The sequence below is a fragment of the Glossina fuscipes genome, unplaced genomic scaffold (genome assembly GCF_014805625.2).
Source record: "Glossina fuscipes isolate IAEA_lab_2018 unplaced genomic scaffold, Yale_Gfus_2 0, whole genome shotgun sequence".
NCBI classification, from domain to species: domain Eukaryota; kingdom Metazoa; phylum Arthropoda; class Insecta; order Diptera; family Glossinidae; genus Glossina; species Glossina fuscipes.
The window spans coordinates 23,967,851-23,982,317 of NW_023998414.1; the positions used below are offsets into that span (position 1 = coordinate 23,967,851).

Here is a 14,467-nt window from a genome sequence, read left to right on the forward strand (position 1 = left end):
TGAATACAACTGCAACATTGACTAGACAATATTCTTTCTACACAATTTGTCCTGCATAAGAAGTATATTAGACTTTTGCGATCGATGTATGTACAATGGAACTTGTCAAGACTCTGACTCGCCGTCAAACTATCGATTGCTAAATAATTATCTGGATAAGATGAAGGAAATAGTTAATGCTATGATCATAAACTTTAAGATCATAGGCGTAATATGTTCACATACATACATCCAAAAATTTGAAAAATGTTGTCTAAAAATAAATTAAAACCTTATAATCGTACAAGGACGATTTCTAAAATGTCAGAAATTTCATTATAAAAGATCAAAAATTATACATGAGAGAGAGATGTAAAAATTTCTAATTTGACGGAGCTCAGAAAAATTACCGCTTTTTTTTTCTTATAAACAACATTATGTGGACAAGGGTAGTAAGTATTTTAAAGAAAATTTAAGCTTAGACTTCAATATATCGCCGCGTACCAAGTTTCTTAAAAATATCACGAAAATTGTAATCTATATGTTCAATATAGGAAGGGGTAGATACAGCGCCAACTTGATTTGCTTGTGCACGAATCTTTTTTTTTAACCAGCATCGTAGTCCTACGAAACGGATATGAATTACATTTTCGTCCAGAAGCAAATTGGAAATGCGAAATGTTTAGCATAGATACTACACAGTTGCGCATATGAACAAATTGGATAGACATGCTTAGGTGTATTCAGAGTTTGAGACTGGCCCAGAATTTATATATAATAGTTTATAGGGTTTTTGAATCTTGTTTCTGTCCATTATAAAAGTTTTGCATATATTATGACACACTTTAAAATTAAATAGGCGTGGCCGATTTTTTCCAGGTATCGCCCATAGAACGCGCGGTCAAATTGTACATTTGTACATTTATCTGCTGTAGTTTCAGAGTAATAAGGAAAGCAGAGGTGTTCTTAGTTTATGGGAGACTGTAGGCGTGCCGTTCAACTAATTTAGCCAACCCGAAACTTCTAATGTTTCTACCAAATTTGAAGTCGATAACTTCATTTTTATGGGCAGAAGTATGTTACCACAGTCGGACAGAGGGACGTTCTTAAATCGATTCAGAATTTTATTCTGCTCAAGAATATAAATACGTTGTGGGGTCTTCGCAGCTTCCTTCCGGATGCTGCAAAATATTTTAATCAAATGAATGAACCCCTCATCTTTCGGTGATGGGTATAAAAAAATTAAATGATTTCTCGAAATTTTCTGCCAATAGCGAGAGATAGTTAAACTTTAATCAAGTTGCATCACTTTAGTTCCTTAAATTAGAAAATATTTGCAATACTTACGATTCGCGCCTTAGGTTAAATTATATTTTTATTAAGCATCTCCGGCACTTACCTGTAAATAGAAAAAGATAAAAATCATATAATATATCGTTTCGATTTTGCTTACTCCTGTGAGGAAAGAAAAAAAGTTTGTAGTTCAATTGAGTACAATACACAATGGCATCATCAGTTGGCTAATTCGTTAATTTCCTTTAATTTCAAAATTGTGATCTTTACAATCGATCGTAAATTATTGATAAAAGAGTATAATGAGGTATAGTGAAATGTTTAGTCCTTTGTGAAATTTTCTTTGCAACTTTTTATCTATCTAGTATTTTTCGATTAGTAATCGCTATCGGAGCACTTTTCGGTATTGCTTTCGTAGCTTTATTAATTTTTGGGGGTATTTTCTCAAGAAAGCAATGCTTTTGCGAGCCCGATTAAAAGACACGATTTTGTTGAGTCTTAGCCTAATCTATAATCAATCTTAATCTACGCTCATTCCAGGTCTACTTATTTCGTCAGGATCTTTTATGTCATTCCCTCTTTTCTCGTTTTAATGAATTTTTATAGGAATTAATTAAATAACAATAACGCTCCTCGAAGTTTATTGATCAAGTCAAGATATATATGAGACTTGGTTGTTCCTAGCTTGCTTGTCAATTCAAGGACACTTGCTCAAAACCGGTTGCAAATAAAAATATAACGTCGTTCGCGAACAGACGACTAAAATCGTAAGTTGTAACGTTACATTTAAGTAATTCGAGTGTAAGCAGGTCTTGGCATTAGATCTCACATTCTCTTCATATTTTCTATACATGCGATCACGATAACCGTTAGAAAGCATTTAATTACCATTTAGGAAATGAGGAGAAATAGTAATGCCGTAGACAGACAACTAAAGCACAAATGGCTGAAGCCGTTGAGAAAGTCCAGTAGTCCTATTAAAACTTTTTTATTTCTGCGGCTTTGGAAATATCTATGCATTACGCTTAGGCTCAACAGTGTCGAGATGGACGGAGATAATATCGTCATTCCTGGGTATAGTAAGTTTTCGCTGTACATAGACGCAAGACAGACAGTCTCCGGACAAGCTCGATCTGGATGCTCGCGTCCATATATGAATTGCGTTTTGTTTTCATAGACGCAGGCCGTGAACGTCAACGAAGTCAGTTACTGTCATTTTTCGTTTCTATTTCCCCCTTGAAATTAACCAAAAAATATGCTTCGACGATATTGTGGCATCAATTTTTGACGATCAATATGCAATTAGTTTGTTTATTAGAATTCTCTCGGAGAATGACAAACAACAATAACTGATAATTGATCATGTTGCATTATCCAAGTGATGGCTATTAAGGACCTAACAATAATTGATTTCCAAACTATACTTAAATGTTCGTTTAATTAATTTTTGCTCATGTAAATCTAAATCCCTACTGAATGCGCTGTTTTTACTAAAGGTGAAGGTGAAAAAGAAGATCGGAACTTTTCAAATTTTATTAGTTTGCCGTAATAACCAAAGAAAGAAAAAAAAAAACAGCAGCAGCAGCAGCAGCAGCAGCAGCGGTGTGGCAAAAGGAAAAAGTGTTTAAAATATTTCTGTAATTTAATGATAGAAATGAAGGTTCGTTTGGTTAACATTAACATTGAACAGAGGAAATGATTTTGAATAAAAGAGAAATTGAAGAAAAAAATAGAACCTTTTCTTCAAGCTCATTGAGAAACCGTTAAATGTTAATGAAAATATAAAATTGTTTTCTTGAACACATAAACAATTGAATTTTTAGCTATTAAAAAATGATGTAAACAAATATTAGGTTAGCGCGTAAAGAGTTGGAGATGAAAAAAAAAGATATACATAAAGATAAACAAATAATTCTTATGATGAATTAATCAGACAAAAGCAAAATTTGCGCTTGAAGACGATAATGATAATTATTGCATGGCGATGATAATAATGATTGTTTTACATTATGTTGGTGACTCCTCTACCAGCTTACATCAGCACATTTACCATAATTCTTTTTTCTAATTCTCAATGAAAAAAAAGTACCTTCAGGCTTATTATTGCATTTTATTTATTTATTTATTTATTTATTTATTATTATTATTATTATTATTATTATTATGATTATTATTATTTATTTTTTTAACTCAGAGACTCAGCAGGAAATGCAATAGCCAGGCAAGCATGACTTGTTGTTGTTGTTGTTGTGCTGATCTATATGAGATAGTTTTCTTTTATATATGTGGATATACATAGAAAATGCATAGAAAACCATATAAAGTTAAGAAAAAAAAAAAAAAATTATTTTAATATTATGTTTACATACATAGCGAATAGTTTCGAGGAAAGCAACAAAGCTTAGATTGAAATCATACTTTTTTGTTTGCTTGTTGTTCCTTTTTTTTTGCTTTTTTGCTTTTTTTTTTTTTTTTTTTTCTTTTTTCTTAAAAGCTTAGAACAATATAAGCATTAACAGTAACAACTTAGAAGTACATATACTTGAGCCACATGGTTTATTGTAGACATGTCTTTTTTGTTTTGTTTCTTTCATTTTTTTCTTTGCAATGAAATCATTAGATAAAATATTTAAGAAAATATATAAATAAATGTGTGCGTGTGTATGTATATATGTATATATACACAAGACAGAGAGATGCTGCTTATATGTGAAATTTAATGCAAAAGTCCAACACAGTAGACTTTAGAGCAAAAGCCAACACTGCGAAACGACTTTGAAAACAAACAAAAGAATGGCAGGTCTTCACAAATCTGTCGTTACTGTTTTCGCAAATATGCATATACACACACACACATATATATATATATATATATATTTGTATATATGTATACATGGCCTCAAACAAGAGTTTAAAAAAAAAAAAAAGAAGAAAACCATATATATATCTTGCAGTGAATCGTATTTAATCCAACAGCTTATGTAACTAGATGCGAAAGTCCCGCGATTTTAATGGGACATGCGACGATTGAAAGTTTGACCTTACATTTCACTTCAAAAGAAAAGAAGAAAGAATTTTCTTTTATTTTGAAATAGGTTGAGTAAATTTAGTCCAGTTTTTTCTTCATTACACTGTTCTTCAATTTTTTATAAAAGACCAAACCTCTTTTAACATGGTCATGGAGGTCATGCCCCATGCTCATGCCGCTACGATCTAAGCCTTATAGATGGAAATGCTCGCTTTTTGTCACAATTACCGGTCAGATTACATTGGAGGCGGCTTTTGCTTAAAGATCCCATAGAGGCTTCTTAACCTATAGCATTGCGCAAAGGTGTCCAATGCGTTTTGTTTAGCTTATCAAGAAAGTCCAACAGTAAGCGCTTTAAAAACTTTTCAAAATTTCTTCAGGCTTTTACTTTTGGATAAATGATTAATTGAATGCCTTATGAAAAAAGAATTCGAATCGCGGAGTATACTATGTATTATATCCGGGCGGCATAACATAAAAATATCTTTATTGAGTTAAGAGAATATCTGTCGATATATCTGTAGATAGAGACTTCATTTTTTTAGTTTTTCGTTCATAGACGACGTTACGCGTAATGGATCACTCAGTTCTAAGGTAAACATATTCGTCGTTCAACCGTTCAATCTCTAAAAGAAATGAAATATTAACAACGAATTCTAGTGAAGAAAGCCGGTAAACGACAACTTTACGCGCCCTCCTCTTAAATACCAACACTTTGCTATCCATGTACATGTGTTTGCCTAAAATATTTCGATATTTTCATTAGATATTAATATGAAATCGTTTCTTTCCTCCTACATTATAATATACTGGAGAAATTTTCTTGAAAATATATATTTTTTCTATTACGTAAATGTATTGAGCTTCTGAAACCTGACCTATGGAAGTTAAATAAAAATATATATTTACATAAGATTCGCTTTTAAGTTATTTATTTATTTATTTATTTTTTTTCATATGAAAATTTCTAAAAGCAAAAAAACATTGCGAAATTTGATTAGGTGGACAATGTACGCACATATGTGTGAAATATTAACAGTAAAAAGGGAATGACGGGAAACGTTAACGATACCAAAAATTAATTCAAAACCATATTTTAATTAAAATATAAAAAATATTTTCAAGCATCTCTCTCTCTCTCTCTCTCTCTCTGACACCATAAAGAAAATAATAAAATTAATATACGATACATCCATCCTTCCATTCCCTCAATGTAGATGTAAATAATAAATTTTATATGTATTAGAGAAAAATTGAAAAACAAAAATATAAATATGTAAACAATAAAAATGAATTAAAAACTAATATAAATAACACTCTCCAAGAGCAGTAAAGTAAATTCCTAAGATATTAGTAATTGGGTTGACAAACGTTGCCAAAAAAAAAAGGGTACGAAAACAGGTATATTTAAACGAATCATGAGTGGTCAACACCGCCTAATAAATGATCAAAAGTGCAGCTTAAGAGCGATGGAAATTCGCCGGTATAGATTAGTTTTCCTGCCTCGAAAGATCCTGCAAAAAAATTGCATTTAAATGATAAGTCTATGTTTGCCTTAGTTTGCAAATATTGAAGGCAAGTACAGTTGTCAATGTTTATGTGAATCGTTCTTTAGTTCTGCATCAGTATTCGCGGTCATGAATTAGCAACGGTCGGTAGACACAGGGATATGGTGCCGTGAAGGCTTAATCCCCACCACGACCGATGGCGCACACTCAGCGCCCCGAGAATGATTAGTTGCCGATTACCAATAGAGATACGTATATCAATTTCCCTAGTGACGTTCTTTGGGTTAGACAAGCTGGAAGATCGCTTCGAGGGCCTCTGATAACCATGGTATCAGAAATAAGAGAGAAGGAAATATTGAAAGAATAAATAACAAAAGCCTCTGGTCAGACTACAACAGGATAGAATTTGCAGATGAAGCTGCAGAGTGCAGGACAACTCAATATACGCCATTGTTACGCCATTGGCAAGTGTCAAACAAGCATAAGTGGTAAATTGAATAAATATTTGCATAGTATTGTTTTCCGGCATTCAATACTGATAAATATTGAAAGTCGATCCTCAAACATTCCCAGATAGTATTTTTTATTGTTGTTGTTGTTTTTTTTTTTTTTCTTGGTCAAGTGATACAGAAGAAAATCGCTTTTGCATTGTATGAACGCATTCTATTCGGGTTAAAAAGTAACAATAAAAATAAAACATTTCTATTCTAGATCCATATAGTAGGCGTTTCATAAGAAAAATTATAAGTGTTACTGTAGAGTCCAGAGTTCTTTTGCAAGGACTGTCTTTATGCTATAGGCAACGACACTAAAACGTAGTTGAAATAATTCATTGGGGCTATGAGTAGACGTAGTTCAAAAAACCGCCATTTATTTTTCCCGTTTGATTCTAACTGTTTATAAGTGATTGACAGTAGATACATTGGGATCTATGTAAACCCGAAAATAACCATAATGTAGAGTGGATGAATCACTAACATTGAGGATCGGGTTAAAAACCCCTGGGGGGCAGGGGTTAGGTGGTTGAATGGCTGGGGAGGTAAGGGTCATTTGGCCATGGTGGCTTAAGGTTTATTCCAATCAAATGAAACATTACCAAGAGCGATTAATGCAGTTGCGACGAACCATGGGCGTGATATGCCAAAAATCAAGGCATTGCGAGTATTCAGTGTAAAGGAGTTCGGCTTCATACTCACTCTCTCAGAGAGTTCAGCTCTAACCTTGTCGCTCCGTTGCATTAACAAATGCTGTCGAACACTAGCTGACTTTTTGTTCGTCCGCATGATAGCCTTATTTCTCCGACAATAGCCGAATGTGGGATATTTTGAGGATGGTCGGTAATAGACCGGTTTTTCTTTCCGAATGGAATTTACATTACTCCTAAAAAATGGGGTAGGCATAGTCCCGTTAGGGTGTTTTAAATATTAACTGTGCAATCAGTTTTTTACAAATATATCGTAAAAAGAATCCCGGGGATGCAGTTAGACCCCTAACATAGATTTCTATATGCATATGTTTATACATATATACATATGTATGCGCAGTTGTGGGTATGTAAGTGAGCATATTGTATATAAAGGACGCAAAGATTCGTTATTCGTGTACGGTTTGATATACTAAATGAATATATTTCAAATTAGTTTTTTTATATAAATCGCCAGCATATCAGTGGCAATATTACCTCAGATAAATCCTATATCTCTTTACTAGTGTTTTGTTAATTTTCATTGAGTCTTTGAAGCGATTTAGATGGATTGATAGCAATGATAATCTGTGAGGACAATGCAGAAGAAGCTTTTGAGACAAAGTTTTCTCTTCGTTTTGTATAAATGTCTGCGAATTGTAATTGTGATGTGAATAGATAAACATAATGAAATCGATTCCGGTTATCTTTATTAGATATTTATTAGATACTATGTTCAATCGCATCTTCGAATATATATAGAAAATGCTAAGTTAAACGATTATAAGCTTAAGTGTAATCATTAGTTCACTAATATATTTCGTTAAAATTTTGCACATAAATATGACTGAGGCGGTGGGCATTCATAATTCGCTTCAAGGCGAAAAAATCTTTCTTACTAGTTTTAAATAAAATGTTCATGAAAAATTATAATAATAACTAAAACTTAACGTTGATGCAGTTTTTTAATTGTTAGTATTTAACGCTTGCTTGATTATTATATTACATGCGGAATTTATAATGAAGTCAAGGATATTATTCACGTAAACAATCACATCGCTTTCTGAAGAGGTGAGCGAAAGAAAAAATACGTTAGCTTTTAACACGTGTGCATACTTTAAGTTACAAATTAAAAAAAAAAAATATTTTGAAAATTGTTTTAAAAATGTTTTATACTTTCTCATAAACATCCATATCTCATATACATATGACATGATTAAATATCTTTTATCTGAGGTAAATATTTCATGCAACATACATTAAAAAATTTTTCCTCATAAATGTAGTAACTTGAACTAGGATTGTTGGAACATGCTTATTTTCTTCAATTATTTGCGAATGTATTAACGAGCTTTGGGCGGGTCAACCTAAATAACAATTCTGGGAAATTCAGTCTAGTGAAAATTACCTCTAATTCAAATGGTTATTGAAAAAGTATGAAAAAAAACTTGAACAAACTCTTTTTCCTTAGTTAGGTAATCTATGCTTTTTATATCTGGCAACATTAGATCCCAATAATCTATATCTTTAGGTATCAGATATTTTACCTTTGGGGAAAAATGCTCAAATAAGAAAAAGATGAAGCGAGTGCCAGCGGAGCGAGAGAAGGAGAAAGAGAGGAAGAGAGAAAGAGAGAAAGAGAGAGAAAGAGAGAAAGAAAGAAAGAAAGAAAGAAAGAGAGAGAGAGAGAGAGAGAGAGAGAGAGACAGAACGACAGAATGACATACAGACAGACATATAATTAGATAGATAAGACAAGAAGGAGTCCTTATTCACCTCACATAGTTAACACTTGAGTAAATCTAAGCACTTAAAGTAAATAAAGAACAGTTAGTTAGTAGGCGTTGCCTTTACGTATGGCATTGCTTGTGACTTTCAAGCTGTAGCTTGCTTAGATAATTTTAAAGAATCGGATAAAAATCATTTCATTAAATCTTAACTCCGACAATGACCTTGTTAATGAAGTAACTTAAGGTTAAATAACCGCTCCAACTTGAATTATATCGAAAGCATTTCTCATCAGTTCAGAATAACGAATTATCTTCAGTCGAAAAATAGTGCAACAAGAAAAAAAAAAAAAAAAAAAAAAGAAAAATTACAGGAACAAAAAAAAAAAAAAAAATAAATAAATAAAACTTTTATTTATTTATTTTTCATATTGAATTTGAAACTTGTTGGTGTAAACTTTCTAGCTAATAATGCGATCGATGCAGATTCTTTCATTTTTAAGTAAGGAATCTAATCAGCTGATGATTGTTTTGTTGTAGCGCCTTACAATTGTAACAAACTGTAGCAATAAATTTCAATTAACTTACGATGCCAAATTGCTTCGTAGAGTTGCTTAGCTAAACAATAATTGCTGTGTTGACTTTAGTGAGACATTGATACAAATTTATTTTCATTGTTTTTACTGTTATTCTCACTAACACATGACGGCAATCAACATAAACATTCAATTAATCGTTTTCGAATTCAAAAAGAAAATAAATAGAAAATTCATATACACATATATATTACTACTATTTTCTTCTTTCTCTAATTTCTATAATTCGAAAAAAAAAAAAAAATAAAAAAATACCTTTTCATATATATAAATATGAAATTGTGTAATTTGCAAAAATAAGTAAAACCAATTTAAACAATAGGGTATAATATTCTTTCTTATTAATCAATAAAATATAAATAAAAATTATAAAAAAAAAAAATAAAAACAACATACAACATTCTCCGACCGGATGACTAGACGCTTGTCCGCCTGTACTGATGTAATGTAAATTGAAAACAGAAATTGTAAGAAATTTATTTAAAATATATCAGCAACGATTTGCATTAAATGATATCATCCCTTGAACTCTATATATTTATATATATATATATATATATATATATATATATATATATATATATAAATTGCTCATTACTGTCAGATGACCATGAAATAATTTTAAAAAGTTTTTTTTTCTTCCTTTTGCGTAGTCATTAAGAGCTTATTTTTTACAACAACCCTGGAATTATTTTAATAGATTTATTAAATCTTTATAAAGCCTAGATATTTGCCCTAGATAGCATATAGAGTTTAGCTGTATTCGCTTTCAATACAAAACAAAAAATTCCCCTTACACTTTTTATGCTTATTGGCGGGAGAATGATGGCAACCAACGGTTAAAGCAGTCCACAGTTCTACCATTTATTAGGAAAGAACTAATTAATCTATTGCTGGAGTTACCATATTTTTATTAAATACCTACGTATAAGTATACAGGGCCCGGTGCTATGTTACGTAGCTCTGTCTAAATTGTACTTTGACAATGTTGTATAAGAGAAATCGAAGAAATCGCAGATGACATTCAATATTTGTTATGTTAAAATTGCTCAAGTGTTTTGGGCACGCTTACATAGCATGTTCAGCTAACATAACATGTTTGCATAGCTCTTTACAGTATAATAATGGAAATGCGGGCCTAAGTTTTTGTAGTCTGTTGCATATCACATTTAAATGACGTTTTATATTTGCATAGTGTAAGATGACATAAGTGAACACTTAGGCTTGCACGACATGTTACGCTTACATAGCAAGTCATGGTGGTTACATTATTTTTCCTGCTAGCATAGCGCTTCACATTAAACGTATGCAGCTTTCATAGCATCTTACATTTACACCGTTTCCATTAGCTTTTAACGAAATCTGTTTGTTTGTTTCTCCAGACAATGTCTTGAGACGCACTTTGACAGAAAAATATATATGACCAAAAAAAAATAAATAAATAAAAAGAAAATAAAAAATAAAAAAAATAAATATAACTTACGTATAAAAATTAAAAATCAAATTTAGTTGACATTCGTTTAACTGAAAGAACAAAATAAAAAAAAGTAACTTTTTCGTCTTTTTTTTCTTCAATAGCTTTAACTCAGTCAACAATTGCTCAGTTTTAGTTATTTAGAGGCAGATTCACGTGTAGGAGGAAACGTCTAACAAGTTTTCATATGTTTGCCTAAACACAAAACTTGACTTGCATAGCAATTGCTAGTAAATTATAAAGTATGTGTAAATTAATTAGTCTCTGTTATAATTATTATAAGAACTAAACGGTAGAAGAAGAAGAAAAATGCATAACGAACAATTGGCCCAGTTTTTTGTGTGTACTTTCGGTTTATCTGCCGTTTACCATCCATAACGATGACGATGACGATGAAGATGAAGATGCTGATGATGAGAGACATTATCGTAACATCTTAAATGTGTTTAATAATTTCTCGGGTCAGAGATAAGTTTAACCCCTTTACGAAGTGCTTATGTAAATCAAGTCTCATTCAAAATTATTACCCAGTATGTACTTAAGTGTCGAGTCGTTGATAGTGCATTACTGAATATTTATAATTTTGTCTGCGAAATATCTTCGTAGCTTTTTGTTTTTACAAATTTATTTTCTTCCTTTTTTTATTTTTTCAATTCTCAAAAGCTAATCAAAGAATTGAAATCATTTAATTTGTTTTGTTTTTTTCTAATTTAAGTGAAATTTTTTTTGGCATATGCCGTTATATTAGAAAAGTTTCGCAAATTTTCTCTATATTCCCTAATGGTTATCTAATATGAATCCTTGTCCGTTAAGCTGTGAGTTGTTTAAGTTGGTTTTTTTTTTGTTGTGTGGTTTTTTCACAACATAAGACTTATTAGCGGCAGCGTTTGGATGTTCATCATCATTTCGAGTTATCGCGACAACGCAATGAATACATTGTGAAGATATTTGTATCTATGCACCCACACACACACACACATCCGTATGTGTGTTGGAAGTTATAGGGAAAATGCTGCAAGAACTTTGGCGCTTAGAGAGACAACGGGTGGAGAGAAGAGAAGGCGGCACCCAATAAGGTATGCAAGTAGTTTCCCCGAAGTAATATCTAATGGTGGTCACGCGAAGGAGAACGTTCGAAAAAATATGCGCGTGAGGTGTAGTACTAGAGCTTAGGCGCCATAGATGGTGAATCCGAGCATGCTGCTGATACGAGCCGGTAGTATCTGTCAAAGATTTCTAGTTCCAGTTCGCATGGGGAAATCAGACACACAAACATATATATATATATATATATATATATATGTATATATACACTTAATAATGTTCCCGCATTAGTAGGACACGAAAATGCAATAAGGAAAGCAGACAAATCTGGCGATTTTGCTTGAAGGAATGCCGTTTATTTTTCAACATTTTTAAAGCAGTGACTTTAACATATCAAAAAAAAAAATTAATATGAGAAAAAAATCTTCGCTTCAGTGCAAAAAAAAATATTATGAATTATTTAATTGAAAAGGAAAAAAAAAAACAAAACTTACCGTAACCGTAATAACCTTTGGATTCTATTAGATTCAACTTTAGTACCACTGCTAGAAGCAGTAACAGCAAGGGGTGAAAACACCCCATTATAACGATAATGTGCAGCCAATTAACAAATTCAAAGAAATTCAATTCGATATAATTCTTCTTATTAAAAATGATCAAATTCTGTTAAGAGTTTTTTCTTCTGAAAATGAATTTTTTGAAAATACTCAAGTATTTTAATTTATTCTTTTCATTTTTAGGTAGACACTTTATAAAAAATTTATTTTAATTATTTTATTTCATTTATGGCTTATTTAAATCATTTATTTATTTATTTATTTATTTTTTTGGTTCATTTCTTGATATTATTCTTCATAATGTTATTATTAATTATTATATTTAAGAATTTTGTAAAGGAAAAATTATGCCGACATATAGAGAAAGGTGTAGGATTTTGTCAGATCGGAAATGTTAATGCAGGCCGGATGAATATTTCTAGCTGATCGAAAAAAGATTTAAATGACTTGCTAAGGGCGAAGGCTCTTGATGCTTTATTTAAAATCATTTAAAATAATTGATAATATCTTTTCTAAGATGTTAAGAGAACTGAATATGTTTGAATCATGGTTGAAGAGCTTTCCCAAAAAAAAAAAAAAAAAAGAAAAGAAAAACGGAAATATCGCATTCGTTTTCTATTTTAATATTTCGACAGATTTTCACGTGAAGTGAAAAATTTCATATATAAAATTCTTATATTTAGTATGTGAAGCCACACTTGAAAGCCACTCTTGAAAAATATTGCATATATATTTGAGTTTATAAGCTCGAGAGAGAGTTAAGAGTAATTAAATTCAATTAATTTCTATACCCATCACCTAGCAGTGGAGGGTGACAGAGAAATGAAATTTATTGCTGATATAACATTATATTGCCAATAATTTGCCTCTTTTCCAAAATGAATACATCGGATATCATTTCGCCCGTACCATTGACTTTCAATGACGGCCGCTCAAAATTAACTTTCAAATTAAAAAGATGATTCGCCCGTAAGCACGTTCAATATCTCAAAGAAGTACGAAAGCCGGGGGCAAATCTGGAACTCGCAAATTACTTACTAATATATATATATATATATATATATATATATACTGAACAATTCCTAATCCGTAATTATACAATTTTAATATATTTTACTATAAATTTTGACTCTCAATGTTAAGTATCCGTGTATTGCTAATGAAAACTTTCTCATTTCATTTTACTTGAAAAAAAAAAAAACTTTTATATTTAAAAATTAAAGTAAAAGTTTAAAATTTGAAAAAATTCAATTAACTGAATCGTTTCTTTTTTTTTTTTTTGATTATTATGCTATTATCGTAATCTAGCTGCAGGGTTAGCGACAAGTATTCGAACTACTTGGTGTGTGAAGTTTGGGTTGGCGGCAAACTTTAACAAGTTTACGATGTTGAAATGTTTTATATACAAATTCAAATATGTGAAAATAAGGGAAATATATACATTCATTTTGTCCGAAAATATGATATACAATTTTATTGAAAATTCGACAATTTTTCATTATCGTGAATAATCCTTGTTAGCGTAGCTAACTTTACGCTTATGTTAACGAGAAAATCCCATTCTAACTTAGTGCTGTATTCCAAAAAGATATACAAACGTCATTAAATAAAAACTTTTTTTCCATTAATAAACTATTTTTTCGTTTATTATTCATGTTTTTCTAGATGTACTCGAAAAATTATCTAAGCAAAGGATTAAGTGTTAATCATATTTTCGGATAAAAAGACTATAGAATTTCTCGCAATGAAACGAAATGTATCATCATCTACGGTCATAATTCTATACATGTTCGCCTTTCTGCCTAAATCATAACAGTTTATCCGTCCATACGTTCGTTCGTCTATTTATTACTGGCACTATATATACGATCTACTTGAGTAGGCATCATGTGGGGTTTTTTGACTTAATAATCATAAATTTTGCACTTGTTTTAAATTATTTTTATTATTATTTATTTAATACTTCAACGTGTTATATCATTTTACTCGTTAACGGTTCCTTTTCTTTTTGGCAATTGTTTATTTTTGCTTATTTTTATTTTCACGTTTTCGGTATTTAAGTGATGTTTTTTTTTTTT

At 31.0% G+C, this 14,467-nt stretch overlaps 1 protein-coding gene across 28 annotated transcripts in view; it reads right to left on the reverse strand.

The window, feature by feature from the left end:
* The window catches only part of LOC119640798 (basement membrane-specific heparan sulfate proteoglycan core protein), a 205,498-nt gene that overhangs the window by 89,802 nt on the left and 101,229 nt on the right, over positions 1 to 14,467 (reverse strand). Inside the window, exon 1 of one of the 28 annotated variants that reach the window (XM_038039238.1) lies at positions 12,327 to 12,537. The exons of the other annotated variants lie outside the window; for them this stretch is intronic. Coding sequence (XP_037895166.1) covers positions 12,327 to 12,414 — 88 coding nt within the window. The 5' untranslated portion in view covers positions 12,415 to 12,537. Of the gene's footprint in view, positions 1 to 12,326; positions 12,538 to 14,467 lie in introns of those variants that run through there. 28 annotated transcript variants of the gene reach the window in all.